General features: G+C 41.0%; 1 protein-coding gene across 12 annotated transcripts in view; it reads left to right on the forward strand.

Annotated features, from left to right (window-relative positions):
* NFAT5 (nuclear factor of activated T cells 5) overlaps nt 1-22,097 on the forward strand; it is a 131,048-nt gene that overhangs the window by 56,191 nt on the left and 52,760 nt on the right. For 10 of the 12 annotated variants that reach the window (XM_083164918.1, XM_083164921.1, XM_083164922.1 and 7 more), the window contains one exon: nt 13,665-13,790. In XM_083164918.1, coding sequence (XP_083021044.1) covers nt 13,665-13,790 — 126 coding nt within the window. Of the gene's footprint in view, nt 1-13,664; nt 13,791-16,522; nt 19,518-22,097 lie in introns of those variants that run through there. The other 2 variants (XM_083164927.1, XM_083164926.1) reach the window with 2 other exon arrangements.

Here is a 22,097-nt window from a genome sequence, read left to right on the forward strand (position 1 = left end):
GAAGCTGCACAGCGATTCATGGGAAATCTTATTAGACTTCTACCTTCTGAGAAGTTGCTGACGTGTATAGGGCCATTAGACAGTTCAGTGAGCTAATGTTAATACCGGACCTTTCCAGTAACTTACAGGTGAGCAGCGCAGACTTATTGGAAAGGTGGCATCCCCTATAGTTACAGGGGTAACTATAGGGGATGCCATGGAGTTCTTCAGTATGACTAGTCTGTCACTATTCTATTGTTTCACCAAGGAGACTGCCTGGCTGTATGCTTGACTTTGTGCACCACTTAGCAATGGGTGTCACACTCATTGTTAATTACATATACATTAGGAGTTCCCACATACTTTTGGCCATGTACTGTAGTATAACTGGTCTTAAGAAGCAGGGTGATCATTGTCCTGTGGACCAATCTATTATCTTACCTACTCCAACCCATACTACTCACACTAATGCACCCTCACACCCACCCTACTCTAACCCATACTACTCACACTAATGCACCCTCACACCTACCATACTCCAACCCATACTACTCACACTAATGCACCCTCACACCCACCCTACTCTAACCCATACTACTCACACTAATGCACCCTCACACCTACCATACTCCAACCCATACTACTTACACTAATGCACCCTCACACCTACCATACTCCAACCCATACTACTCACACTAATGCACCCTCACACCTACCATACTCCAACCCATACTACTCACACTAATGCACCCTCACACCTACCATACTCCAACCTATAGTACTCACACTAACACCTCACACCTACCATACTCCAACCCATACTACTCACACTAATGCACCCTCACACCTACCATACTCCAACCTATACTACTCACACTGGTACACCCTCACACCTACCATACTCCAACACATACTACTCACACTAATGCACCCTCACACCTACCATACTCCAACCCATACTACTCACACTAACACCTCACACCTACCATACTCCAACCTATACTACTCACACTGGTACACCCTCACACATACCATACTCCAACCCATACTACTTACACTAATGCACCCTCACACCTACCATACTCCCACCTATAGTACTCACACTAATGCACCCTCACACCTACCCTACTCCAACCCATACTACTCACACTAATGCACCCTCACACCTACCATACTCCCACCTATAGTACTCACACTAATGCACCCTCACACCTACCATTCTCCCACCTATAGTACTCACACTAATGCACCCTCACACCTACCATACTCCAACCTATACTACTCACACTAACACCTCACACCTACCATACTCCCACCTATACTACTCACACTAATGCACCCTCACACCTACAATACTCCCACCTATAGTACTCACACTAATGCACCCTCACACCTACCCTACTCCAACCCATACTACTCACACTAATGCACCCTCACACCTACCATACTCCCACCTATAGTACTCACACTAATGCACCCTCACACCTACCATATTCCAACCCATACTACTCACACTAATGCACCCTCACACCTACCATACTCCAACCCATACTACTCACACTAATGCACCCTCACACCTACCATTCTCCCACCTATAGTACTCACACTAATGCACCCTCACACCTACCATACTTCAACCCATACTACTCACACTAACACCTCACACCTACCATACTCCCACCTATACTACTCACACTTATACACCCTCACACCTACCATACTCCAACCTATACTACTCACGCTAATGCACCCTCACACCTACCCTACTCCAACCCATACTACTCACACTAATGCACCCTCACACCTACCATACTCCAACCCATACTACTCACACTAATGCACCCTCACACCTACCATACTCCCACCTATAGTACTCACACTAATGCACCCTTACACCTACCATACTCCAACCTATAGTACTCACACTAATGCACCCTCACACCTACCATACTCCAACCTATACTACTCACGCTAATGCACCCTCACACCTACCATACTCCAACCTATACTACTCACACTAACACCTCACACCTACCATACTCCAACCCATACTACTCACACTAATGCACCCTCACACCTACCATACTCCAACCTATACTACTCACACTAACACCTCATACCTACCATACTCCAACCCATACTACTCACACTAATGCACCCTCACACCTACCATATTCCCACCTATGGTACTCACACTAATGCACCCTCACACCTACCATACTCCCACCTATAGTACTCACACTAACACCTCACACCTACCCTACTCCAACCTATACTACTCACACTAATGCACCCTCACACCTACCATACTCCAACCTATACTACTCACACTAATGCACCCTCACACCGCACCCTACTCCCAGCTAAACTCTCTACACCGGTGGTTCCCAAAATGTGTGCCGTGGCACCCTGGGGTGCCTTGGAACCCTTGCAGGTGTCCCTCGGGTTGGTGATCCAAGACCATTTAAAATGGATTCTGGTCAATGTAATAGGCAAAACCAATACTTGTGGCTGCCAGTTATAAAATATGTGGATACTCAGAAGCTAATCTTGTTCCTCATTACATAATTAAACCTAAAGATGACATTTGAACATAATTTATTTAATTTAGATTTTTTTCTTAATATCTCAATAAGAAACTTTTGGCCTATGGGTGCCATCGATAAAATTCTGATACTATAGGGTGCCATGATTAAACAAAGTTTGGGAACCTCTGCTCTAGACTAATACACCCTCACACCGCACCCTACTCCCACCTATACTATCTACACTAATAAACTTGCAGCACTGAGGCACTCACTCCTCTTGCTTTAGATGTGCCCTTTTTTCATCCTTTAGTTTCAGGTCTTCATTTATTGTCTACTTTTTATGTCATTGTCTTATGTAGGCCTGTTTTCCTCTCATTGTCCTTTGCGCTGGAGTACTGCGGAACCTTACAAATCTATGATAACGGTACTTGGCCGGTGCGGTCTTCCACAGAACAGCCTTTGGGCTTGGACTCCTCGCTGATCAGACCATACTGTATTTCAAACATTTTAGAATATTAATGGCCCACAAGCCTCCCAATAACAGGCCAATATTGTTATGAATTACCGAACTGTCACACACAATGTATACATGATGGATAGATTTCACTAATTGTAGGGATGGAACAAATGTAATTGTTTTTACTAGTGATAATTAGTGCCAGGGCTTGTCTTCTTTAATTTATTGCCAGTTTAGAAATTGATTAATGACGTTGAAAAACCTAATTGCAGCCTATTAGCTGTTATTAGTTTATTTTTAACTTCTGAATCATTAGGTATGAATGCGAAAATTCAAGATAGAATTCAGCTTCAACAACAACCTGCAGTTATTAATTTGAGAATATTTTGTAAGGAAAGATTAAACAAATGGTACTACTAAGTGGTTGACGTTTTTTTACCCCTTTCAGACCGCAAATGCCTGTTTGAACACGGGACAAGGATCATCCCAGTATTTGCAGTCTGTAAGCTCCCCATCCGACTTAGCTTATTGCCTGGTCACTGACATCACACGGGGGCGGAGCATCGGCGCATCATTGGGGGGGTGAGGGAGGAGGCAGCACTTGGAGCTGACAGACCTGCCTCCTCCATACTGTGAACGGGACCCGGGTCGCTCGACCTGGGTTACCTGTTCACACTGCACCTCCACCCTGGTCATGACCAGGGTTGAAATTCCAGGTTGCTCTGCCTGGGGTGGTGACATAACGACCTGGCAATAACCCGGCTGAAGAGTGCAGTCTGAAAGGGAATAACTTAGGCTGTTGTTTTTTTTTTGTTTGTTTTTTAGCAAAGTGACATCTTATGACTGTTTTCCGTCCCTATTATGTGTTTTTACACTTTCTATGGGGCGTGGATTATTATGTAGACAGTGTCTAGGTCGGCAGTCAGTAGGTAGACCATAAATGGTCGACCGTGAAAAAGTCAACACATAAAAAAATGTGGACATGCACTAGGTCCATGTAGACAAAAGCAGTAGATTGACATGGAAATGGTTGACACAGGAAAAGGTAGACCTATCAACATGTATGTGTAACGTGTACCCTCGCTTCGCTTGCCATTGTTAATGATGATTAGATAATGACCAGAGAGACAATGAGTGAAAAGCGCAGGTTACGTAATGTGTCCGTAACCTGCTTACCCTTTATACCTAGCTACGTGCGAACAAAACGTAGCGCAGCGTAGCGTACCTTTTAATTGTATGTTATACACTTAAGAACCAATACCTTGATAAGAGATCCCTTCGCAGGACTTTGTCTCTAATTCTGCGAATATACTTTAAAGGACAGAGTCCGCAATGTACCTTATCGCTATTATGCGAATAAACAGACACGACCACTGAATAGGAATAAGGAGATTAGAAATCCATAAAAAGGTTTGTATTTAAGTCCCTAACGGACAAAAAGGGGGTTACAGAAATAAGAATAAACAGGTATAACAGGTAATACAATATACTAACAATGAATACTAAACAGACTCTACTAAGGGGAAAGAATACAGTTACAAGACACAATCAGCCAACAATACTTATAAGAATAAATACCATGAAAATGCAACCGTTTACCGTGGTCATCTAGTAAGCGAAGCGCAGTCCGGTCAGAGCTCACTATCGTTCAGGAATGAACTATAGTCCGGTAGGAAGGTCCAGGGAAAGTAGATGTGCCGAAGAGAGCGAGCCTGCTCCGGGTCGCCTATCTTATAGGGTCAGAAGGGGGAGGTCAAAGGCCATTCTCATTGGTCAGAGATCATATGTCCGGTCCACTGTGATTGGAGGTTAGACGCTGTACCTGGTCTGACCAGGTGCAGGGGAGTGAACTTTAAGAGTCCTTTGTTTGGTGGTTTCGGCGTCAGCAAGGATAAGAACCGGTTTGAGCTAGTTTCCTTTGTTAACTACTTACAACAGAAACTGTCTCTGGATTATGGATTATGTCCATAACTATCGGGCAATGTACATTGCGACATATTCGCAATGACCGGAATACTTCGCATAATGAACTGAGCGGAACGGTACTAAACACGATATAGACAGGTGTGTGCAGGGCTAACTAAGCTATGTGTGGCGTTCTAAACCTTTTAACTATATTTCATTTCGTGTAAGTGTGTTATTATGAATTTATGTGTGATAGTATGTCTACTCTTCTGGTCCACATTGTTACACATACTCGGGTATGGAAACTTTATTTGCGCAACTCTGCGAACCAAAATGGCGGCCATACTATCACAAAATGGCGTGTGTGTACCTAGACTTCAACAGTCCACCCTTTAACAGTAAATATAAAACTGTTACAATACAAAACATTTCACACGACAAAACAGAAATTCATAATCCTAACAGAGAAATTGGGATACATGAAATACACATATAAGGGGAGTAAACCATCTGCTCTCGGCCGATCCAGGATCATGGACAAACGATGGGCCGCATTTATCGAACAATCTACTCAGGGTCACGAAGGATAATGTACAATTTAGGGATAAAAATAAAAACAGGGGTGGTTACAACATATACACGTTCACAAATATGGCATCCTTTGGTAGGTATTGTTTGTGACAACAGACCCTTGAACTCTTTGTTGTCTCTCTTTTTGGTATGCTTTTAAGTATGATGGTATTAAAACATCCGATCCTGGGTAAGGTGTCAAGTTTATAGATTCTACCTTAACCTAAGCTGGGACGGGTAACACACTCTCAGAACTCTGTATCGTCCGTCCAATGCCTGGCAGCAGGGCGGCGGCGGTATCCTTGCTTTTGAGGATAAGAACGGATAGTGGGGGGGGAGACAAGAATAGGACCCACAACAATAGAGAAAACTGAGAAAGGAAAAATTTTGTTAGTGATCCTTTCAACCTGTTACCAGTGGGGTGTGTCACAGTCCCTTTTTGTAGCTTGTACAGGTTGCTTGACCTTAGCTGCTCTCCAGTCCTCCCGAAATGGTGCCTCTTAGCGATTTCTTTCTTTCGCCCTCGAGTGTAGGGACCTTCCGGTTTTCAGTTCTTTCGGCAGTAGGACGAACGTACCCGAATCTCTCTCTGCGACTTTGTTATTGAGGTAGTGCTGGTCAACAAGATCTGGGGTGGTCCTTTCCAAAGGTCTATCAAGCAACCTGTATATGGCAAAGCAGGGGAAACAACAACAACATCTCCTGGTTCATGGTTATGACAGTTCACAACAGGTGTCAACAAAGTCCTTTTGCTGCAGTTTTCCAGGTGTGGATACATCACTTGCATTTGTGGTCTAGGATCTCCTTGTGGGATTACCATAACCTGTGGCTGCCCGCCAAGCAATGTTTCGATGGGGACCAATGAGGTGGAGTTCTGAGAGTGATTTTACTACTACAAAAAGAGATTATGGGGTGTACCATCAGTCCCTGAAGGTTAACACATGACTTAAACCTTTTATATATATTTGCATACTCAAGGGTGTTTCTGGGCTGCCATATCTATACACACAAACGTCAACATATATATATATATATATATATATATATATATATAAATATAAAAATAAATAAATAACTTAAATGCTTCTAGAGTGGACTGTACAAAGCCAATTTTGTATTACCTGCAGAGGATCCTGCTGGAGGAGGGATGTGGAGATGGCTCTGTGGGAACAGCCGTTGCAGTTTGTTTCCCCCAGACAAGTAAGGCATGATTCTGTCGTCTTACCTGTCTGTGGGCACACCAGTAATTTTGGACTAATTTTTCCACATACCTTCCCTGTCAAGATAAGTCAGGCCATGGGCTATCTCTGTCCTGACAGTTTGGCATGTTCTTAGAGTCACTGGTTTACCTTGTCCATCTTTCTATTCCTGTCCACATCCCTTCGGCTTCCAGACTGCTTCTCCTGCAGGGGACACAAATCTTGTATTACTATGTGAATATACTGACATTTATAGGGGGAACACAAACATTATCCGCAGAGCGCATGGCTCACCCAGCTGCCTTGCCAGCATGTTCATCATCAAGTGACACTGAATCCTCATTGAAGATGTGGTTTTTACACTTGATAACAGCCACTCTGTCCGGCAGCTGTGTGACGGTCAAGAATCTTTTAAACTTACAACGCTTGCGCCACTGGAGTGCCAGCTACTGAAACAAAACATCTGAGGCGCCATAGGGCCTAAGATCTTTTGTATTACCCCAACAAACATACTTGGAGTCAGCATGAATATTGGCTGTTTTTCTCTCAGTTCGCAGTACTATTAATGAGACTGCTGCTGCTGAGTGAGACGTCCAATGGGTTCAGCCTCTACTATGCCTTTTCCATCTATTACGGTATAGCCAGTGTACAATTTTCCCTCTCGGTGTTGTGGAAAGAACGGAAAAAAAAAATGAATGACCTCTTCCAATGGGTTGTTACCACCCTTTGGGGGCATGCTGCAAAAGGTCTGATTCAAACATGTCATGCAATCATATTCGTCTCGGCTCCCACTAAATTCCACCATTCCAGCAACCTCAGCACCACTCCACCCTTTGTGCCTTTTGCGGGCACACCTGGTAAGAGTGTTGCTGGGTTTACAATATTACCCATTTTACATGGTAACATCAATGCAAGTTCCCATTTAGTGAACTTGGCTGATGAATATTTTTTTTTTTTTTTTCACATGTTTAGGCAGAATTTTAGGAGTGTCCAGACTATATGAGGAGCATAAACAGTTAAAACACACCCCAACACCACATTCTCAGTTTTGTTTACCAGTAGTGCTATGGCGACTACACTGTGTAGACAAGTATGAATGTGCTTAAGTAATAGGGTTTAATTGCACACTGCAGTACGACATTGGTCAGGCTGGCATCACCAGGTTTCTTACGTCACTATATCTGTCGCCCCCTCAGCAGGTCTAATATTCTAAATCACATGGTCTCTTGTGTCAGTTTTACCCATGGCAAAAAGCTGTAATCAGGCCTGTTTGTGAAGACATGGGTATTGTGATTGCACCTATTTATATGTAAATGCGTTTTACAACCCTTTTCATTCTTTGTAGAAGGGGAATGCTTTGTGCATTACTTGGACTGCTTTTCACAAGATGGTGGCTGTGGTTGCCCTGGGTAACATTAGGAGTAATGCTTAAAGTTATTGAGACTTTGTTCAAGATTTACTGAAAAATATCTCTATTGTGACTACTCGCTTTACAGGGTACCGCATATTCACAATGGTATTTCTCTGCTGGGAGTGCGACAGATTCTTCGAACTATTTATCTATGATTTGTGGGTTTCTGGAACAAAAGGGTAGGGGAAGGAGAAAAAAATTGGAAAAAGAGAGAGAGAAAAACTCAAAAAGGGTAGAAAATATCAATGACAGTAATGTGTACATTTATTTTCAACCGAAAATTTTTCTTTTATTGTTTTATGACGCCAGGATTTAGCACTATGGGGGAATTGGCTCTCAACTATTTGGTTCTTACCCTTTTCAACTCCTGTTCTGCTTCTTAAGCCCTCCCTTTCTTTCTGTTTCCCAGTGTGGTTGGGACTATGGGCTGTGTCTAGGGGTATTTAGCTAAAAGTTCTCTTTTGGGAACCTTGTTATTTCACTGGGTATTTTTCCCAGCTCAACCTCAGGTTTCGAATAGTGAAGCTGTACTTTGGGGCGCTATACTTTCTGTTTTTAACAGGGTTTCTATTGAAGCTATGGTTGCCATTGATCCTGTGTCCTTCCCATCTTTAGTTCAAAGGGAACTCGGTATTTGTGCTGTAGTTTTTAGCTACCTTAGATGGATTTGACTCTATAACAGTGGAATACAACATTAGCCTCTGAGGACTGTCCAGCATATCTTGCACTTCTTGTGTAAGATTTCTAGGAGTGTCCAGAAATACCCCATCAGGGGTGTAATAGATGACACATCCCATTTTACATAGTAAATCTCTACCCAGGCGGTTAGTCGGGCCGCTGCAGCCAACAGAAAAGAGTGTTTGGTATGCAGAGGCCCGCTTGTAACATCTGCTGGTTTCGTCAGTGGGTAATGCTGTATTTTTCCTGTTACCCCACTTGCTGCTACTAATTGCTTGACACAACCTAGACCAGGAGGGAATGTTGTTAACGGGTTAGGTACAAAAAAAACTTTATATTTAAACTATTCCACTTACCCATATCTGAGGCTCCTCCCTCAGATATTGTCTTATGTTACCTGGATGTGGGGTGTATGTGTGTCCTACTCCCTGTTTGCATATATGTGTCATGCTTAGGGCGGCGTTGGCTACTAGGTGGGGCTACGGCTATGTGTTGAGACCTACCTGTCTTCTCCCATTGTGTCTCTCAGTTACTTACATATGTGTTATGTTTTCTATGGTTATTTACCCTGCAATGTCTGGCTATGTGTCCATTGTTTCCACATTTGAAACATACTATTTGGTTTTGTCTTTCTGTCATAAATCGTTTGTCCAGATCAACAGCAGATTTCTTTAAAGTGTGTATTGACATCTGTCTGCAGTTGGGGTGAATGGTTTCTAGGTTGGTTCTCAGATTTTTCCTAAGACCTTGTATCAGCACAGAGACAATCCCTCCCTTAAGATGTATGTTGTCCCTGTGGCCGGGGATACCAGAGTGTTTTGGCAACACCTGTAAAGCACGGTTGAAATATCCGCTGGTGGACTCACCATCTTTCTGTGTGATGGTGAACCCTAAGGTATTTTCAACTGTCCCTGGGAAATATACACCCAATTGTATATTTATTAGGCGTATATTTTCCTGGTTGCCCTGTTCAGTTAAGATCTTATCGCCCTCCACACCACTGTCTCGAATGAACTTCTGGACATCTATATGTGAAGGGAGGCAAGCTCTCAACATGTTTCGCCAATCCTTATTGGTGGGCTCATCTGAATTTCCTCGCTCCCTTACAAATTTCTGACACTTTGCCAGATCTTTGCTGGGATCAGGGAAATTTTTGATGATTGAATGACGTTCCAATCGTGTCCATGTATTGTGCATGTCACTATCCTTTACAGGCATTACCTCATCCCCGCCTCCCCGTCCACAAGGAGGTTTAACTGTGTGCAGAGGGTGGATCTGTATCCCCCCTGCACCATTGGACAACATCCCAGGAGCAACTATCTCTGTGCTGTGTTGTGTGTACTTACCTGTGTCTAATACTATGCTGTTGACATCAGCCGTCTCCTCCTCCTGTGCTGGGACCCCAGCAGTGGGTTGCACCTTTTCCTCAAGCATGTTAAGGGCATGGGAGACGGCCAGTGCCAACAGCTGCTCGTTCTCCTCTCGGGTTTCCTTATAAGGGGGTAAGACAGGGTACAAGTTAGTAACGGATACATTATTACTTATGTCTTTCTTATGAGTCATTAACCCCTTCGGCACATATGGGGGTGGGGGAGTTGATTCTATTGCGGCAACGGTTGCATTTCTATTGTGGCTGATTGTGTCCGGTATTGCCAGATCTTTGATTCCCCATTGTTCCTGTCCTTCCTTCTGCCACAATTTAAGAATATCTATATGCTTCACTCTCTCCTTACGGCTGGAGAGTAGGCATATTTCATCTTTTACTGCCGATAAGATTTCTGGATCGAAGCTACCAACACTGGGAAATTCTAACTTGCTGCCTTGTGTCATTTTTCTCCATTTATTTTGATAAACAACTGCGAGTTCACCGTGCTTCCTGCACATAATAAAAGCAGCCGATCCTCTTGGCCGGCTTGCTTCCTCCCTATCCTGCACGTTATCACAGCGTGACCCGTTATTACCCATAGTTACAGGAATAAACGTTCACAGCTTAATAGATATCGGTGGGTTATTACTTATCTGAGAGCTCCCCAAACACTCACTTCTACAGCTTCCTAGAACATCCCACAGTCAAGCAGGTGCGAAGGATACGAGGTATGATACTCAATCACCAAGTCTTTCAACTAGCAGCGAACTTCTAGCCAACTTGCTTGGCGCGGCACAATTTTTCCAGGGTATAACAAACTTGCTTTCCTATACCCCCAAAAATCGGATTTCTAAAGTAGCTAATCGGAAACAAGTGCGTTCCGATATATCTTCTTGTACCCTCCTAGCGGAATTAATTCCACTGAAGGGGCAGTTCCTATGGGCACGTCGTCACGTGAACCCGGTCCTAACTGGACTGTCCTACACTGGACTACACTGCGCTGAGTCGTGCCGTCACACACCCGTTCGCCTCAGTTATGTTTCACACTGGGCGCTAGTTACACCTTGGTCTTATGCTTATTTTTGAAATATTTCTGTACAGAAAATTTTCCCAGGCCGGTAGCTTTTCACTAGATTCTTATGCAGGTATAAATCCCTTATAATAAACTATAGGAATCTATTAAAATAATGCTTGAGTTGCTTGCTTATGAGAAAATGAACAAAAAGAAAAAAAATTATTTTCTTTTATTAATCACTGCTTTATTCGCAGTATATTACTATACTGTTTAAATAAAGCTAGTGGTTTATTACTGTTCACCTCTTAATTCCTATGTGTGCTGCATGTGCAGTACCAATGAACAGCCACGTGTGTACGTGCGTTGTTCACAGGCCGCCGATGAATCGGCCACCCACGTGTTCTATAGTGTATTTGCAAGGTTGCGCTCGGGTTTCGCTATACGCAGTAATTGCGCTTGAATGTGGAATAAATCCCTTAACTCTGTCCGAGAGTTACGTATCAAGATGCGAAATAAATCCCGTACTTAATCCGTAAACCACGTACAAAGATGCGAAACTTTCCCGATGTGGGCACGTGCGCGCTCACCTTGCGTAATACACAATAGACGCTTTACGTTACTGCAAAAGGGCCAGGACTTGTCGCCACGTGGCGTGGTCCCTGTTTTTGCGGTAACTAACAATAAACAATTATAGTTTTTGCACAGAGGGGATCCTCTATGTACTATAATAAACACAGATTCCACGTGTGCGAACCTTATCGCACGTGGTACATATACTGTAATAAACAAGCAACCCAAGACACTATACCCCGTTAAACTACTTGTGGCAGGCAGAAGTACAGTTTACTAAACATTTAGGTATGATATACTTTAAAACACGTGGCTTTCACCCATTGTACTCCGGGTTCAGCGCTAGCACTTCCCGAACCCCGCACCGCCGCGGACCCGGCCTATCCAGCAATGGATAATACTTCCACCCTTTTGCTGGTATAGGTCGGGTCGCACGCCTGGTACTGAGTTCTGGAATGTGGAGCGGACGGACGTGCCCCCAATTGTTAATGATGATTAGATAATGACCAGAGAGACAATGAGTGAAAAGCGCAGGTTACGTAATGTGTCCGTAACCTGCTTACCCTTTATACCTAGCTACGTGCGAACAAAACGTAGCGCAGCGTAGCGTACCTTTTAATTGTATGTTATACACTTAAGAACCAATACCTTGATAAGAGATCCCTTCGCAGGACTTTGTCTCTAATTCTGCGAATATACTTTAAAGGACAGAGTCCGCAATGTACCTTATCGCTATTATGCGAATAAACAGACACGACCACTGAATAGGAATAAGGAGATTAGAACTCCATAAAAAGGTTTGTATTTAAGTCCCTAACGGACAAAAAGGGGGTTACAGAAATAAGAATAAACAGGTATAACAGGTAATACAATATACTAACAATGAATACTAAACAGACTCTACTAAGGGGAAAGAATACAGTTACAAGACACAATCAGCCAACAATACTTATAAGAATAAATACCATGAAAATGCAACCGTTTACCGTGGTCATCTAGTAAGCGAAGCGCAGTCCGGTCAGAGCTCACTATCGTTCAGGAATGAACTATAGTCCGGTAGGAAGGTCCAGGGAAAGTAGATGTGCCGAAGAGAGCGAGCCTGCTCCGGGTCGCCTATCTTATAGGGTCAGAAGGGGGAGGTCAAAAGCCATTCTCATTGGTCAGAGATCATATGTCCGGTCCACTGTGATTGGAGGTTAGACGCTGTACCTGGTCTGACCAGGTGCAGGGGAGTGAACTTTAAGAGTCCTTTGTTTGGTGGTTTCGGCGTCAGCAAGGATAAGAACCGGTTTGAGCTAGTTTCCTTTGTTAACTACTTACAACAGAAACTGTCTCTGGATTATGGATTATGTCCATAACTATCGGGCAATGTACATTGCGACATATTCGCAATGACCGGAATACTTCGCATAATGAACTGAGCGGAACGGTACTAAACACGATATAGACAGGTGTGTGCAGGGCTAACTAAGCTATGTGTGGCGTTCTAAACCTTTTAACTATATTTCATTTCGTGTAAGTGTGTTATTATGAATTTATGTGTGATAGTATGTCTACTCTTCTGGTCCACATTGTCACACATACTCGGGTATGGAAACTTTATTTGCGCAACTCTGCGAACCAAAATGGCGGCCATACTATCACAAAATGGCGTGTGTGTACCTAGACTTCAACACCATGCTTCAGGAACTTAACCGTTCCCAATTGTAGTCCACATCGATCATAAAGTATGAACTACTGTGGTTCTCTTAAGGGGAAAAAAATTGTGAAAGACTCACGTCGAACTTTTTATGTGTCAACCATTGCCATGGCAACTCATTGCTTGTGTTCACCTCTTGTCAATGTCGCCCTAGTTCATGCCGACCTTTTCACCATATCGACCAATAGTGGTTGACCTAGACCCTACATAACAACCGGGACCACTTTCTATGCAATGTATTTTTCTTGCTTCCCTACACTGACTTGTCCATTGGTTCTTCTTTTTAGAATCTGTTTATGATCTTCTCCCAAAGGAGCTGCAGTTGCCCTCTTCCCGAGAGACGTCTGTCACCCCAATGAGTCAAACAAGCGGAGGCGAGGCAGGGTCGCCTCCCCCAGGTGTTATTGCTGCTGGTAGGCATCATTTCATTTATTCTATTTCTTTGCTTTTTGTTTCTTCAGTCAATATGCCATCATTTTTACCCACTTTCCCCGCTGGCTTAAATGAACAGTGCTGTTAAAGTTGAGTGCGCCATATCGCCGTTCCTGTTCAGTTATAACGAACAAATGCATGCTGGTACAATGTGTGTTAAGGGGGTGGCTAATGTATTACATTTGGTGGCCCATCTAGTCTGCCCAATTAGCCTACCAGAATATTTCTGGATTGTGGGAGGAAACTGGAGTAACCGGAGGAAACCCACGCAAGTACAGGGAGAATATACAAACTCCACACAGTTAGGGCCATGGTGGGAATCGAACCCGTGACCTCAGCGGCATTAATGCTAACCATTACACCACCATACTGCCCATATGCTGTTGTATTGCCCACTAACAGCAATTTCTTTCTAGAATTGCCACGTTCGCCCGTTGTGTTTTTACGTCTCAATAAGATCAGTCGCGATCCCTATGTTTAGATTGCAGCCATGTATCAAGACGGGCATTTGTCACTGTTTCTACAAATGAAGCCAATCCCAGCAGCATATGCTAAAGCTCTCACGTAAAGAGTGCCCATACCTAACACCGCTATAACTGAGCAGTTTGGGGCGGTCTATGAAGCATAGAAACGGATGATGTTGTTCGTACTGAATGTGGCACATATACTTATGTTTATATTAAGTTCACCTTCGGACGTGCTGACATTTGTTTATGCTAAACTCTTTTTCCCACAAACTGTAGTAAGAGTGGGCAGCCTATTCCGCAGGTCTAGTACTCAACCTCATGTTTATAAATAACGTTTTGGGCAACAGCCTGCCCCCCCCCTCCCCTGGAAGCCAAGAACATATCTGGTCTGTGGTCTCCTATTAATTTATTTACTAGCGACACGGAGTGATCTATAAAAGACGAAACTCTGGCACAGGGTACGAGATGGAACGGAATCTTGCATACGCCTTATTTACATACAGCTCCGTCATTTCACAAATCCTTTACATGAAATGTAATACTTTACAGCACTGCTCATTGTTCTATCCTTGCCAGTAATATCCCTCCAAATCTGTGGTTTTATTGGGCTATGCCAGGCTGATACATTCCAATACATTTCAAAATAAATAGTATTCTGATGTTAAAAAAAATCATATATATGTATATATCAGATGCACCAAATATGTGTTTTTGTTTTTTTTTGTTTTGTTTTTTTTCATAACACAATAAGCCCACAGATACAAAAAAATGTTGTTGTTTTTTTTTTTTTGTATTGCTTGCACTTTATAAAAAGAAATGTATTACGAATAGCCTAATTCATTACATGGAATTGTATTGCCTGTTGCCTCCACGCTTTCAGCTAATCAAACCCTGTTTGGTGTAAGCTACAAATACCGAATCTTGTTGATATTGGCTGCGGTTAGTGCTGGTAATTAGAGATTACGTTTATCAGTTGTGGTTATCACAGAATGTGGAAGGGACGATTAACCTACTGTATCAGTCGTGACATTTTAGCATTATGGAACAGCTTAATTTGAGTTTGCAAGGGGGGGGCAGTGATTAAAACGTCAAGAAAGTATTCCAGTTGAGATAAAACAAATAAACGTGAACCGCTTTATGCCTTCACTCACTGTAAAAGGAAATGATGACCTTGGTAGTAAGGGATCTGGAATGCATTTTGTTTGTTGTTTTTCCAGACAGAAAAGCGTTGCCATATCCGCTTTAAGTAAATCTATTTAGGATATACTGCAAAATATCGATTTATTATTACCAGTTATTTATATAGCGCACACACATTCCGCAGAGCTTTGCAGAGAATATTTGAACACTCACATCAGTCCCTGCCCCAGTGGCGCTTACAATCTCTTATCCCGAACACATGTACACGCACACACATTCATTCTAGGGTTAATTTTTGATTGGAGCCAGTGAACCTACCAGTGTATTTTTTGGATTGTGGGAGGCACCTGGAGGAAACCAACGCATGCGCACGGGGAGAATATACAAACTCCGCACAGTTAGGGCCATGGTGGGAATCGAGCCCATGACCTCAGTAATGTTAACCATATATATATCCAGTTATATTCTTTTTAATCATCCTGAGTGGCTCAAATTGGTGACCTTGTCTGTATAGCATTGGATACACCAAAGAATGCATATTATATCGGATGTTCCAGCGTTATCTTTCTGCCTGGGCTCTTGTTACCTTTTTTCTCGTTGTCTTGCTCCAGTAGCACATTTTTCTGTGAAGATTTCGAATTCTTTATGATTGTTAGTAGCCACCTGAGAAAATATCACAGAGAGAAACTCTTGGCTGGTTGGATTGATATTGAAGGTTAAATAATTTGGAATGGCTTCATTTCCAGACCAGCATGCAGAAATAAAGTGTTTACTGTACAGTAGTTTGCATTCTGTGTTGTTTTAGTACTGTTTTGATAAGCTTTCTTTTGTATCAGGTTTTTTTTTTACTTGTTGTTTACCAGAATGTCTTCACTATTTCATAATATAATATATAATAATAACATTGTTTTAGTTAAGGGTTTTTAATGAAATTAAGAATACTTTTTGAATGTCTTTGTCCCTTTACCACAATTCCTTTGTTCATTCTAGCACCCTGCCTCTTCCAAAACCCATGCAGCCCCTCTTTCCTGCTGGGTTGTCACTTCATGCTGCTTGCACAGTGTGGTCTGTATTTCAGCACTGATGTGCAGACCACACTGTGCTAGAAGCACTACAGCAGAGAGCGACACCCCAGGCAGGGAAGAGGAATTTTATGGGTTTTGAAAGCTGCAGGGAGTTACAATGAACACCCCTCACAAATTCCATTTTGATAAATGCCTCGCCATATATGATGGCTTGGATAAAACCTCAAATTGGGGTCATGGTGGGTCTCAAAAGTCTAATTATATGACCAAGAGTAGGCGGACTGATACAGACAACACAATTGGGTGACTGGGTAAAGTCAGTGCAGTCTATGAGATGTAGATTGTGAGCAGAAGACTATAATAGTTTTATCAGATTAGGGCTAAGTGGTCATCTGTTTTGTAGTTTGAATCAGTGATGACCTCTCCACTTTTTATTGTAACGATCATTTTATCCCAGTTGGTTTGATATGACGACTTTCAGGCCATTGGTAACAAACAGTACAACTTAATTATGATCAGGGAGATTAAACTGTTGCATCCCAATAGCCTCCCTAGCCTATATTTTTATTAAGAATGATCAATAAAATTCCAGTGGCTGTTGACAGTCAAAATTCTGGTTAGTACTCATTTGCTGAAGATGGCGAAAACAAAGTAAAGCCCTGTACACACGCTAAGATTTGCTTTAGATTTGATGTTAGATTAGATTTTCTATTAGATCTGGCATTCGATCATCCCATTCGATTTGGCATTAGATCTGTACTTTTGCATTCGATTGGATTTCGATTTCACAATGTAGGCACAATGTACTCATTCGATTTACTGGATCGAATTCGAGATTTCCTTGGCTGCACAGTAGATTTTTCTATTCGATTTTGAGAAAAAGGGAGCGCGCATCGAATCGAATGCAGATCGAAAGTGTCCTAAAAACCATTCGATGTGGATTCGATTTTGCTTCTATAAGCAAAATCGAATCGAAAACAGGGAAAAATCTAAGCATGTGTACACAGCTTAACATTGCATTAGGGGTGGTTGGGTTCCTAGATGTACCATGCTTAAAAACTCTGGGTCTCCTAACCTATACTTTCCGATCCTGGGAATCCCATGCATGACCATCCACCCAGTCACTGAAGTTATCACTTATCCCCAATGGATATGCTAGGCCAGGGAGCTTTGGAAAGGAGATAAAGATGTTATAGGGAAGGGACAAAGTAGCTCTCTTCTGAATGGTAGAAACTGCAATCAAAATGCCATTCCAGATGTCTCATATAATGCGTAGCAAAATATTCATATTTAAATTCTGAACTTGTTACAAATATAGTTGCCGATCATATCCATACCCTATGGTCTTGGAAGCCCTACTCCTTCCATTATATCACAACCAGGACAGTCTGTAGCTTATTTTCTTCTCTCCATTCTCTAAGAGTACATCTTCACACCCACTTTGGATTTTTATGGTTCGCATAATCCAATAATAATTTGGAAGTTACATAGCATTGTATAGTTGCTCTGATTGAAATTTTTTAAAATAATAATAATACAAAAATAATAATTAAAATATATATATATATATAGATTGCTGGCCTTTGGAGTTGCAGGAAGGATTTTATCACTGTACACATAGTATTCATCTGCAGTTGTATATTGTCCTGGTGTCCTGTTGTAATCCCTAATAAGGGGTTCCCTATATAGGAATATCTCAATATTATTTATTCTTATTTTTATGGCCTATGGTGGTACTAAGACATAGTCCCTTATTCATCAGTTACTGACGTTGTCCCAGATGAAGTCCTAACGGACTAAACGCGTAGGGTTTTTCTATTGCCATATTTTGATGGAGGATTTGTAATAAAGTGAAATACTTCTGCAAACAATTTGTGGATAAACTGGACACCATGTATTAAGAGTGTTCAAACAAAGAAAAATAAGTATAGTGTTTTTAAACTGGAATCTTTTATTTGGTATATTTAGAAAATAATGATACACATTATTATATTGGTTATTTGGGTGCACTTATATGTACAGGTGTGTGTGTATATATATATATATATATTTGTAGAGAGAGAGAGAGAAAAGATGTTATTCCCATGTCGGAAAGATGTGTTCTCCACGATCAGGGGCACTGCCCAGTGTGAGACTATGGTATAAAAAGAGCAAGAAAGAAACACTATTAGACTTGAATAACTATGAAAGGCTTTGTGTTATTGAGCCAAGTAATATACGGGAAATTAATTTGATGTTTGCGCTCTCCTAAATCTGTCCTGCACACTTCCCGCTCTGACCTTTTTAGAGAAAGCAGTCGTTACTTAGGAGAGTAGCGCTGCTCTATCCTCAAAAAGTACGAAAAGCCAGAGATTGGATAAAGAAGCCTGCAAGATAACGGCCATGCTCTTCTGCAGGCTGCAGATTGGTGGTCTTGCACTCAGGGGCAAGGCTAGTGTTACCAGATAGCAGGCCAGCTTTTGCAAGTTAAGGTTTTTTTTTTTTGTCCTGTGACCATGCTCTAAATATATGGGATGTGTCGTTGAGACAACGGTAATGTTTCTTTAAAAAAAAAAATCTTAAAACAATTGTTTTTATAGATCTATAAAGGTTTCTTTAAATTTACTGTCCTAACCGCAGCCAATTACAAAGCACATGATGAGAAGGTGTGACTGGTTGATGGCGAAAGCTGAGGCAATAGGCCTTTGAATTTCTATGTTACAGACTAATTAGTCTAATATAAATGTGAATAAGTTATCATTAATGACAGTTGATATATATTTTTTTCTGTTTACCTGTGTCTTGTGGGGGGATGTGAATGTGGAAACTAAACATTTTCCGAATGAATGTTTTACTAAAACCATGATCAAATTGACCGAGAAATTCCATGTGATGATAGGAATGCTTTTTTTAAAAAATTTATATTTGCTGGGATGCTAGCTGTTTTTTCTCTATTAATACAGTTAACTTGCATTCTAGCTCGGCCACTCAGAGGCAGGCATCGTGTGGTGGGTTGTGTGACTATGTCTGTCTATCAATAGTGAAGACAAATATTGCCAGAGACACTAAACCCATCCAAACTCACCCAGGGTTGTAGGTCGGTCTCGATTTCAGACTTCTTCCTAAGACTTTTATTTATTTTATTTTTATTACTTTGTTTTTTTCATTTTCTTTTTTTTTTTCTGTTTTAAATAGTGGATTGATGATGAATGCTGGTATAATGTTCATTTGACAATGTTTTATTTTTTATTTCACTTCACACTATGACCAAATACATTTTACATGAGCACAGGAAAAAAATAAATAAATAAACAATTCGGAAAAAAAAAAGATTTGATTGCGGATTTGCGGCCACTTTGCTTGTTTGTAAATCAAAGGTAAGGGGTGACCCCAGTTAATATTTGCCATCCTGCCTTTCATGGTTATATGAGGCCTTAATTGTATGCCAATGGGTCATCTGGGGTGTGCACCCTTCTTTGTAGATAGTTGAACCAACTAATCTCCTGGTGACCAATGATATGCCAGAAGTTTCGGTTTCGCTGTCTAGTAGGGTCACTCTGTGATCAGGAAGGCTCCCATTGGTGAGATAATTACACCCATTAATTATAATATTTCCCTAACCTTTCTTACCCAAATAAATGGGCTTTTATCCCAGATAGTAATATTTTTCAATGCAATATATGAATTATGAAAAAAGGCCTAATTCTATTTGAACACTTGTAAAAGTCACTACAATACTTTGTCATGTTCTCTTGCTTTTAAAGGCACATGAATCTTGTGTACACTTTATGACGATTTAACAAGTAGAATAAATGTTCCCTTTCTTATTTGAGTAAAAGGTTTGGAAGCTCCCAAACCTTAATAGATCTGTACATGCACAGCAAAATGGTTTATGCTGGGAATAAGTGATGCTTTATATCCATAACATTACAATAATTCCTCTTGTATAGCGATGAACACAAATTGGGAGATATATTTGTAATAATATTGAATACATTTATGTCATATACAGTATACACACATACAGATAGAGCCATCCTCATCTAGCTCTTTAACAGGATTAAGTGAGCCAGAGCTGTCGGACGCAATCCTATGCTAATCCCCTACTGTATTGTTCTATGTATTGTGTTGCAGCTGAGAACAATAGGCCTTGGTGTGGGAGCCATGGCTCACCATGGCTATCCAGAGATGGCTAGTTGAAGAAGGCTCTATATAATATATGTATTACATTTGTCATCAAATTATTTATTATGTAAAAGTACCTTTAAATATTAAACAAATGTTCCTGAATTAAAAGTGAAACTATTTTTAAAATATGTGGGTAAAATTGCCTGAGCTGTGGGACTTCTAGTAAAAATGCCCTTATTTTTAAAGCAGACATCCTTTTACAAGGCAATACCAAGCTGGCCTTGCCTGGTAAACGATTGGCAATTTAAAAACATCTGCATTCTTGTCCGAAGGCATACTTCTGGCAAATCAGAACCTATTTTTTTTTTTTACTTTTTTTTTTTTAATCAACTATTTTTTGTTAATCAACTCTTACTTCCTCCTATTAGGAGTGATTTGTTACTCTATTTCATGTTGATGGGAAAGAAAATGTAAAGCTTTTGGTCTTTAGAAATGGGTTACTGCCTTCATGTTTCTAATCTTTTCAAATATTTTTTTTTCTGAGATAAGTGTTTTAACTGTTTAATTTGCCTTAATTAAACTTGTTTTCTCCATTGTTTTTCAAAATTATTTAGAAAATGGGAAATGCGTATTTTTGATCATTTCTGATGTAAATGGTGATACATGCTCTCAAAAATATATCTGTGCATACACTTAGATGTGTAAACTTTAATGCACTTGTACCAAATCAGACCAAAGTGGCTGCAAATCTGCTCCAGCTAAATTGCTTTTGATCTACTGTAAGATTGATAATGCAGCATTTTATTAATGCATGCCCGAAACACACACCGCACCTCTACAGTAATGTGATTTTCTTTTAAATGTGAATGCTTTGGAAAGTCACTGAATATTTTTTTATTATTATTTCTTTCAGCTGCAAAGTTAAATGATGTGTACAAACAGTGTAAAATGGAACTGATAATATACTAAATTTCTCACTGATAATTTGGCTTTCCTTTAAATGATCCTTTGAGATTTTCAATATTTCAATATAGGATTTTACGTTCAATTTATGGCCATTTTAGAACAAAATCTAAACTGATCATCAGAATGACCACTTTTTTGTAAATTTATAAGTAATAATGGATGTGTGCAAATGTAGTCTAGAAATCTGCGCACATTATAAATACTTTGACTGTTTAAATTTGCTCTTGAGGTTCCTAAGCCAACAGGCACCTTAAATACTGTAGCCTGAAAGTGATAAACTGCTTTCATTATGAAAGGTTATGAAACACATGGCATTAAGAACTTGTTTTTCAGAATTCTCCCTGTCCTTATTTGGAAAGCAGCAAATGATTGATTATCCCAATTATTTAACAAATCTTGAAAAGTGACCTCTTACTAGAAACTTCTCAGTGGTACTGCTCACTTTAAAAGTGAGTCTGAATAAAGCAATCCAGTGCCTTGTTGTGAATATGACCAATGCATTCTAGAGAGTGGTCCACATTCGTAGTTTGGAATTTATTGAAACAATAGGAAAAAAATTGTTTCCATGGGCAACACCCTTTCC

Source organism: Crinia signifera, chromosome 11 (assembly GCF_055691185.1).
Source record: "Crinia signifera chromosome 11, ASM5569118v1, whole genome shotgun sequence".
Lineage (NCBI taxonomy): Eukaryota > Metazoa > Chordata > Amphibia > Anura > Myobatrachidae > Crinia > Crinia signifera.